We start from the raw sequence: 10,406 nt of genomic DNA on the forward strand, positions 1-10,406 counted from the left end.
ATCTTCTAAACCCTTAACATTCTATAATTTAAACCCATAACATTCTATCTTCTAAACCCTCAACATTCTATCATCTAAACCCTCAACATTGTATCTTCTAAACCCTCAACATTGTATCTTCTAAACCCTCAACATTCTATCTTCTAAACCCTCAACATTCTATCTTCTAAACCCTCAACATTCTATCTTCTAAACCCTCAACATTCACCTCTCCTGCTACCTGTGTTACCGCGTGCCTTAACGGTGCCCCTGGCCACTGACTCAATTCGTGCTCCGACTTCACGGAACCGCGGGAGCCTCGCCAAAGGCGCGTGCGTAAAACACGGTGTTGGGAGCAGAGACAGTACAGTACTGCACGCTATGACGAGAATATGATCAGAAATAGACCCGGATGCTGTACCTGAGGGTCTGACTTGTCGTGGTGTCACGGCTGATCAGAAGGATGTCCGCGTGCACGAGGCACAGACAGGTGCGCGCGCTCTAATTAATAGCAGCTGATTTCTTATTGAAGTGCCGCGATATGAATATCAGCTTCTATCAGCGGGGGTCCGGCAACCACAGCGACGAAGAAAGGCACACAGGTCGGAGTTAATTGCTATTGGTTTTAGAGAATTGAGAAATGATAAGCCTATAGTCAGAGAATCGGCAACTATAAGCGCCTTTTAAACCAAATCTCCATGAAAGGTCAAAGGCGAAGCAAGCCAAATTTACAAAATAGACAAACAATTTTTTTAAATCTTTTTTTTATAAAATTAATTCAAAACCAACGTTCAGCCATTATTGACCCAGCTGGGTAGGTCATGTTGAGAAATCCATCAGCATTTGTTTGTGATAAGAAAGCTGCGGCTTGAATAAATAAAGCGCAGTATCTGGTCCAGTAATGGTGGGACAGCGGACAGCAGGCGTAGCTGGCGACACGGCCTTGGAGGCGGAGCAAGGGAGTAGTACAGGTTGTAGACTGTATGTGCACCTCATCACCACCCTTCATACACACACACACACACACACACACACACACACACACACACACGCACACACAGGCGCATGCACACACAAGCGCGCGAGAGAGACATTGGACTCACAGTAATAATCGGCCAATTACTGAAAGGTGGGCCTCCTTACTTAACCTGGAAACTACTCAGAAATAAAACCGGCCCAAATGTAATGGACCTGTGGACCTAACCCTAACCCCAACCCTTAACCCTAACCCCAACCCTTAACCCTAACCCTAACTCTTAACCCTAACCCTAACCCTTAACCCTAACCCAAATGTAATGGACCTGTGGACCTAACCCTAACCCTTAACCCTAACCCCAACCCTTAACCCTAACCCTAACTCTTAACCCTAACCCTAACCCCAACCCTTAACCCTAACCCAAATGTAATGGACCTGTGGACCTAACCCCAACCCTTAACCCTAACCCTAACTCAAATGTAATGGACCTGTGGACCTAACCCTTAACCCTAACCCTAACCCAAATGTAATGGACCTGTGGACCTAACCCTTAACCCTAACCCTAACCCAAATGTAATGGACCTGTGGACCTAACCCCAACCCTTAACCCTTAACCCTAACCCTAATGTAATGGACCTGTGGACCTAACCCCAACCCTAATGTAATGGACCTGTGGACTTAACCCCAACCCTTAACCCTTAACCCTTAACCCCAACCCTAATGTAATGGACCTGTGGCTATAAAGGAAAAGAGCAGCGGCCACCATAGACCAGCTCCACTCAGGCCACCACAGACCAGCTCCACTCAGGCCACCATAGACCAGCTCCACTCCCGGGCGTCCTGACGTTGTAGGAGGCTAAAGGGACCTTCCGAACCAGCGTCCCATTGTCAGCCCGACTAGGTCAAAAAAATCTAACAGACCCTAACCTTAAACTTGACCTTAACCCTAACCTAAACCTGTAACCCTAACCCTAACCTAAACCCTTAACCCTAACCCGTAACCTTGACCTTAACACTTAATCCTAGCCTTAAGCCTTAACCCTAACCTAAACCCTTAACCTTAGCCCTTAACCCAACCACATTTGAACCAATTCGGAAATTCAACATCGGTCCTTAATGTAGCACCTGCTGTGAGCGCGCGCCCTTCTCAGCAGCAGCTGTCAGTCAGGTCAGACAGCGCGAGGCAGACAGAGGCAGGCGCGCGCCAGGTGTGGCGACAACCAGGAAGTCGGGAGGGACAGCGCGCGGCGCGGCGAGCGACGAGCAGCGATTCAAACATGTCCAAAGATGTCAGATATTGCGAGAGGTTTTCCTACGTGTTCTTGAAATTCACCCTTATTGTATACGCCACTATATTCTGGGTGAGTAGCCTCACGTTATACCGTAAATGCGTCATTTATTTGGACAGATCGTCCGCAGCTCCAGCCAACAACACACAGTCGCTCGCTCTCGATGCGAGGATTGGGAGTTCTGTGTGGGAGGGCGTATAGACGATGTCTCTCTCTCTCTCTCTCTCTCTCTCTCTCTCTCTCTCTCTCTCTCTCTCTCTCTCTCTCTCTCTCTCTCTCTCTCTCTCTCTCTCTCTCTCTCCCCCCCTCTCTCTCCCTCCCTCCCTCCCTCCCTCTACATATCTCAATTCCTGTGGTGTTTGTGAAACACACAAGGGACCGTAGATTGCATTGCCCGCTAGTGACTTTGTGAGGAGTTTGAGAAAGTCGTGTTGCCAGGTGACAGGTGACAGGTGACGCTCCTACTGGACTCCTATCAACGTCATCACCACACCCTCTGAAGGTGACAGGTGACAGGTGACCGGTGACCGCTCCTACTGGACGGTGATCTTTGATCAGCAACGTCATCACCACACCCTCTGAAGGTGACAGGTCACATGACTACTGCTGCCGTTTCAATGGAATGATCTGACTCTGCAAAAACAGGCACTTTTTCTTTATCAGGCTATGTGAATGTCACCAATGGCTTCCGATAGTAGGATAGTGAAACGTTGACATGATTGATTTTCGGTGTGTTTGTATTATTATTAATATTATAGGCCAGTGTTGGTGCATGTGGCAGCACAGTGGGATATCAACTTCGTGACATGTTTTTGTTTTCAAGGCAGGAAAAATTATTATTCTGCATTACCGAGCCTCGGATGATGTATTTGATTAGCCGATAGTGGAATGAGATCTTGTTAGTAAATTGTTTGGCACACAGAGTGCATAACATGCTCAATGCCCCCCGAGAAGATTGGCATTTAAATGAGCTAAATAAGCAACAACACAAATCATTCACAGTCCTCTTCCTCATCAGTTCAGCAGAGCGGATCTCTCAGAGTAATGGCTGATTTAAACTCCAATTTACTGCCAAATGTTTATTGTTGTTATTAAAGGGATGTTTTGCATATCCACACACAAACACGCACACACACACACACACTCACACAAACAGTTTGAATACAGAGTCTGAATACAGCATTGATAAAGAAGTGGAAGAATTGTGTTCAAGTCTATGCTGGTTTAGTAACATGTCTGTTGCGGTCTGTGCCTCTGTAGCGACCTCTCAGACCTCTCAGACCTCTCAGACCTCTCAGACCTCTCAGACCTCTCAGCCCAGACGCTGCCCTCCCACCTGGAGGAGAACGGTTTACCGCTGTGGCATCCAGGAGACAAGTCTGCAGTTCACACTCCTCCTGGTACACCATCATCCTTCCACTTCAACACTGTATTCAGACTCCGTATTCAAACTGTGTGTGTGTGTGTGTGTGTGTGTGTGTGTGTGTGTGTCTTTCAGGCCCATATCATATTCTCTGTTCTTCTCTTCAATGTTAATATCTAAATACTGTCCGATGGTGGTGAGCAGTCTCTTACCCAGCCCAGAGAGAGAGAGAGAGTGTAGGTCTGGTATGGTTGTCCTCGGTGTTGAGTGAATATTAACTGTATAACCTGGATCCCACGCTGCTCTAAGTTATGTTAGTTACGTTGTTATGTTACGTTTAATAGGTTTGACTCATCAGGGTGTCAAACAAATGTATAGTCCTGTTACAGCTTCTGTCTGTGTGTCTGACTCATTCTTCTGTAGTGTCTCAATAGTCATGGAATTTGCTGAGGATGCAAACCAAGCAGGTTGCAGTTAGTCGCAGACTGCAACAGACTGGATGTAGTGTTCTCAGGTTATTCTGGATGTAGTGTTCTCAGGTTATTCTGGATGTAGTGTTCTCAAGTTATTCTGTACATACAGCACCTTGTCCAGTAGAGGCCAGGGGAGGCTGGTGGAAGTAGCGAGGCTGTTCACTGATTTCTACCTCCACCAGCCTCCCTTGGTACACTCTTAGAAAAAAGGGTTCTTCATTTGTCCCTGTAAGGTTAGGGGGGGTCATGTTAGGTTGAGCTGCTGCCATCACAGACAACAGGCCTGCTCATGTTAGGTTGAGCTGCTGCCATCACAGACAACAGGCCTGCTCATGTTAGGTTGAGCCGCTGCCATCCCAGAGAACATAAACAATAGGCATAGATCACATGACCCATCCCCTCCCCTCCCCTCCCCTCCCCCAGTATAGATCACATGACCCATCCTCATTATACCCAGTCCATTATCTCCTCTATCTGTGGTAGGCTGTCTGTCAGAGATATGGAACACCCCCCCCCCCCACTGGCTCCACAGCACACAGCAGTACTCAGAATGAACACACACCACTGGCTCCACAGCACACAGCAGTACTCAGACTGAACACACACCACTGGCTCCACCTCCAGGGACGAGAGAGCTTAAGTGCTGGTATAATGACTAACTTTGCCTGAGACCTGAATCCTTGCATTAGCTCCCCAAGCTGAAGTAACGTTGAGGCTTTAGCTTTTCAGGATAACAATGTCTTGTGGTGTCATGCATGAACAGTGGGGTAGAGAGGAGAATACAGGCCTGATATGATCTGCGTCTGAGACAGGCTGAACCAGACAGTAATAACCCCTCAAATCAAATCAAGTTTTTTTTTGTCATATACACAGAACAGCCGCAGACGATGCAGTGACACGCTGATGGCAGAGCTGCTTCTCCAACAATCAAACAATCGACACAATATGATAATAATAAAAACAATAACATAAGCTGTCAGAGTGATAACCCAGGTCTCTGGTTGTGTGTTAGGCTGAACCAGGCAGTAAAACACACACACACACACACACACACACACACACACACACACAGCCTTAGGGGTGATTGACAGACAGTGGCTGATCTTTGAGAGTCAGGACACGACCGCAGGCATGACAACTGTTCTCTCTAGTGAAGAATGTTCTCTGCTGCTGATTGGCTGATTTCCACAGGGCGTCGTCAAGGAACAATTTCTGTTCAGTATTGTCTGTCTGTCTGCCTGTCTGTCTGTCTGTTTGCCTGTCTGTCTGTCTGTCTGTCTGTCTGTCTGTCTGTCTGTCTGTTTGCCTGTCTGTCTGTCTGTCTTCATATTACCTGGCAGAACTGGTATGACAGGAATGTGTACTGTAGGCATTATCAGGTATTATACAGGACATGCCCTTGTCAAGGAACAGTCTCTGTTCAGTATTGTCTCTCTGCCTGCCTGCCTGTCTGTCTGCCTGTCTGTCTGCCTGCCTAACTGTCTGCCTGCCTAACTGTCTGTCTGCCTGTCTAACTGCCTACCTGTCTGCCTGTCTACCTGCCTGCCTGTCTGTCTGCCTGTATGTCTGTCTACCTACCTGTCTGTCTACCTACCTGTCTGTCTGTCTGCCTGCCTACATGCACTTCCAGATGTGAGTTGGAGGTTCGCAGGTCAGGTGATATAATACATCAGAACAGAACTCCTGCAGACTGGGGCTGCTGGGAACTATTTGACAAATTTCCGCCTGAAAACCAGACCCATACTAAACTGCTTATTACATTAGAAATATGATGATCAGATGCAAAAGCAGGATGCCATTTGATAAGTAACCCCTTGAGGTTTTGTGTGGATATGCTCAGATCATAGTTCAGAATAACATACTACACATGACAAGGAGATAATTTGGGCCCAATTCTGGGCCTGTCCGGCTTAAGAGTTTAATGACTGGGTTTGTTACCAGGAGGGGCCAGGGTGCTACAGGTCAGGTAGGAACAGAGGAACGTGTGGATATGATGAAGGAGAAGAGAGAAGACATGCCTACCCCTTCATTCTGATCATCCTTAGGACTTGACATGATTGCCTGTTCAACATGCAAGCCAAGGCAACCAGAAATTATCATTTTAAAAATAGTCTTCGGCAATTATGATAATTGGAGTGATTTGATTTGCCCAGGGTATGAATGAATACATTTAGTAGTCAAAGTCCTCAGACTCTGCCTGGTGTTGAGGCTCGTACACTGTGACTCTGCCTCCAGGCTGGTGTTTGACATGGCTCTCTGTGACTCTGCCTCCAGGCTGGGTTAGGGTTAGGGTTAGGGTTAGGGTCAGCTAGTCCACAGGGAGTCCTGTTATCAGGAGGGCCTCAGGACTCGACTCCACAAGCTGTTGAGGACACCTGAGGAATGTCCTTAGTTAAACTGAAATAGTTGAGAGATTCAGCCGACCACCTCATCTGTGAAACATGCTGGAGGGTGTGCTGTTGTTTAAGTTATAGTTGCCACTAGAACTTACTAACTTGTCTTAATTGATTATTGTAACTGTTGATGACAGCAACAGAATGTATTCTTAAGTGTACAGAAACGTATTGTCTGCAAGCAAATGCCTCCAAATTAATTGGATGGTGCTTCATCATATGGTAAGAAATTGACCCAAAACATACTGCCATAGTAACTACACAAAAAGTGGAAAGGGCTTGACTGGCCAAGTCAATCTTCAGAGTTAAGTCCAGTTGAACATTTCATTCATTTCCTGATGATAAGATTTTAGGCAAAAATACCTCAAAACAAACAACAGCTGAAGATGGCTGCAGTCCAGGCCTGGCAGAGCATCACCAGAGAAGACCCCCAGCGCCCGGTGGGTCGCAGACTTCAGGCAGTTATTACATGCAAAGGATTGTTGACCAAATACTAAACATGAGTGCTTATTTTGGACATTTGATAAATCTGTCCCATTACTTTTGGGTACTCTGAAATAGGAAGACTGTGCATAAAAATGTGTGTAATTTCTGAATGGTGAAACCTATGTGTAAAAAAAATACCATCAAATACAAGCTGAGACTCTCTACTTTAACCTCATAATAATTGTTTGATTTCAAATCCAAACTTTTAGAGTGTAGAGCCGAAAGAAGAACAAAATGCTTCACTGTCCCGTTACTTCTGCAGGGCATGTTTTTGCTCAGGAACACTCACGCCTCCTCGCACAGGCTTTGGGCAGTCGTTCCCACGGCAACAACCAATAGGATTTGTTTTCAGGCATTTCAGCGAGAACAATGAAGAACAAGTGTTCTGTCTGCCCCAGGAAGGTGTTTACTCTGAATGACGTGTGTGCGCCTACCTGGGGTTTACAGATAACAATACGTGTGTGTGTGTGTGTGCGTGTGTGTGTGTGTGTGTGTGTGTGTGTGTGTCCTCTACAGCTGATTGGAGGGTTCATCCTGGCCATCGGCATCTATGCGGAGGTGGAGCGTCAGCGGTATCGGACCCTGCAGGGCGTGTTCGTGGCCCCGGCCGTCATCCTCATCCTCCTGGGCATCATCATGTTCGTGGTGTCCTTCATCGGCGTGCTGGCCTCGCTCAGAGACAACCTGGCCCTGCTCAAAGTGGTGAGTCCACCATGACCCTAACAGGACCACACTACCCTAACCCTAACAGGACCACACTACGCTAACCCTAACAGGACCACACTACCCTAACCCTAACAGGACCACACTACCCTAACTGGGCGCAGGTAGGGCTGTAGTGTGGTTGCCTTGGTGATGGAGCTTGACTGTAGTGTGGTTGCCTTGGTGATGGAGCTTGACTGTAGTGTGGTTGCCTTGGCGAGGGAGCTGTAGCGTGATTTATCTGTAAGGTCGACCTAATTTACCTCTGTGCCTCTAATGATGGTCCACTGCTTCTTTACACCCTGATCAGTGATCTACTGCTTTAGTCTGGGACGTCAACACTGGGAAGACGTACAGCCCCAGCAGCCTCCATCCGTCCTCGACCCGTCACCCTGCCCTCAGGAATTAATCACTAATGAATATTAATCAGTTCTTAGACGCTCACATCCTCTGTTAACGCCTCACTGCCACCTGTTCTGTTCTCCTTTACCGGTTTTACATCTTCTATTCATCATTCTGAAAAAACGGCCCACAAAACCCACTCACACCTGTATGATTCTAAACCCACTCACACCTGTATGATTCTAAACCCACTGAGACCAGTATGATTCTAAACCCACTGAGACCAGTATGATTCTAAACCCACTGAGACCAGTATGATTCTAAACCCACTGAGACCAGTATGGTTCTAAACCCACTCACACCTGTATGATTCTAAACCCACTGAGACCAGTATGATTCTAAACCCACTGAGACCAGTATGATTCTAAACCCACTGAGACCAGTATGATTCTAAACCCACTGAGACCAGTATGGTTCTAAACCCACTGAGACCAGTATGATTCTAAACCCACTGAGACCAGTATGATTCTAAACCCACTGAGACCAGTATGGTTCTAAACCCACTGAGACCAGTATGGTTCTAAACCCACTGAGACCAGTATGATTCTAAACCCACTGAGACCAGTATGGTTCTAAACCCACTGAGACCAGTATGATTCTAAACCCACTGAGACCAGTATGATTCTAAACCCACTGAGACCAGTATGGTTCTAAACCCACTGAGACCAGTATGATTCTAAACCCACTGAGACCAGTATGATTCTAAATCCACTGAGACCAGTATGGTTCTAAACCCACTGAGACCAGTATGATTCTAAACCCACTGAGACCAGTATGATTGTAAACATCTTGAGGACATGGAGCCTTTATCCTGATGTAGAAGAATAGAAGGTCTTTATCCTGTTGTTATCAACCCTGCTGGTCTGGTCTGTTATCAACCCTGCTGGTCTGGTCTGTTATCAACCCTGCTGGTCTGGTCTGTTATCAACCCTGCTGGTCTGGTCTGTTATCAACCCTGCTGGTCTGGTCTGTTATCAACCCTGCTGGTCTGGTCTGTTATCAACCCTGCTGGTCTGGTCTGTTATCAACCCTGCTGGTCTGGTCTGTTATCAACCCTGCTGGTCTGATGTAGGTCTGTGTCCATAAAGCGTCTCAGAGTAGGAGTACTGATCTAGGATCAGGACAATATAATCATGTTCATTCTGATCTAAAAGGCTAAACTGATCCTCGATCAGCGCTGAGAGTACGACCCAGACAGGTGTGTTACAGCACAGAGATGTGCTCCTATGAAGTTGATCCCCAGAATGTGATCAGTTAATCCTGTGAATGTGATTGGCTAACCCTGGTGAACCCTGTGCTGTGATTGGTTGACAGTTCCTCTACACCCTGGCTGTGTGTCTGATCCTGGAGCTGCTGGGAGGAATACTGGCACTGGTGTTCCGACATCAGGTACTCATATAATGCTCTATACTCCTGAGATATCACACTGAGATATCACACATAGATATTATACATAGATATCACACTGAGATATCACACTGAGATATCACACATAGATATTATACATAGATATCACACTGAGATATCACACTGAGATATCACACATAGATATTATACATAGATATCACACTGAGATATCACACATAGATATCACACATAGATATTATACATAGATATCACACTGAGATAACCTACATAGATATTATACATAGATATTATACATAGATATCACACTGAGATATCATACATAGATATTATACATAGATATCACACTGAGATATCATACATAGATATCATACATAGATATCATACATAGATATCACACTGAGATATCACACTGAGATATCATACATAGATATTATACATAGATATCACACTGAGATATCATACATAGATATCATACATAGATATCATACATAGATATCACACTGAGATATCACACTGAGATATCATACATAGATATCACACTGAGATATCATACATAGATATCAAGTTCAAGTTCAAAGTGTATTTATCATTGGGATACAGGGTAGATAATGTAACGAAATCAACCACAATCAACAATAACATGTAAGAAGAAGATAATGAAACGATAATGCCACCTGTCTGAGGGTCTTCATAGATGATGCCACCTGTCTGAGGGTCTTCATAGATGATGCCACCTGTCTGAGGGTCTAATTGAGTTGCTAGGTGATCGTGGCTCCACTAACAGGGTGAGCTGGATGTCTCTCACCGCGCCGCGCCGCTCCGCCCCTCACCACGCCGCGCCGCGCCGCGCCGCTCCGCCCCGCTCCGCCCCTCACCGCTCCGCGCCGCTCCGCCCCTCTCCTCGCCGCGCCGCGCCGCTCCGCTCCGCGCCGCTCCGCCCCTCTCCTCGCCTGCGTCCGGCGGTGGCTTCATTCA

The 10,406-nt window shown here is 46.5% G+C and overlaps 1 protein-coding gene across 2 annotated transcripts in view; it reads left to right on the forward strand.

Moving 5' to 3' along the window:
* Positions 1–2,182: 2,182 nt before the first annotated feature.
* tspan15 (tetraspanin 15) overlaps positions 2,183–10,406 on the forward strand; it is a 20,239-nt gene continuing 12,015 nt past the window's right edge. The window contains exons 1-3 of one of the 2 annotated variants that reach the window (XM_083672201.1): positions 2,183–2,316; positions 7,476–7,661; positions 9,378–9,452. In XM_083672201.1, coding sequence (XP_083528327.1) covers positions 2,233–2,316; positions 7,476–7,661; positions 9,378–9,452 — 345 coding nt within the window. In that variant the 5' untranslated portion in view covers positions 2,183–2,232. The remainder of the gene's footprint in view (positions 2,317–7,475; positions 7,662–9,377; positions 9,453–10,406) is intronic. The other variant, XM_083672202.1, reaches the window with a different exon arrangement.

Source organism: Argentina silus, assembly GCF_951799395.1.
Source record: "Argentina silus genome assembly, chromosome: 6".
Lineage (NCBI taxonomy): Eukaryota > Metazoa > Chordata > Actinopteri > Argentiniformes > Argentinidae > Argentina > Argentina silus.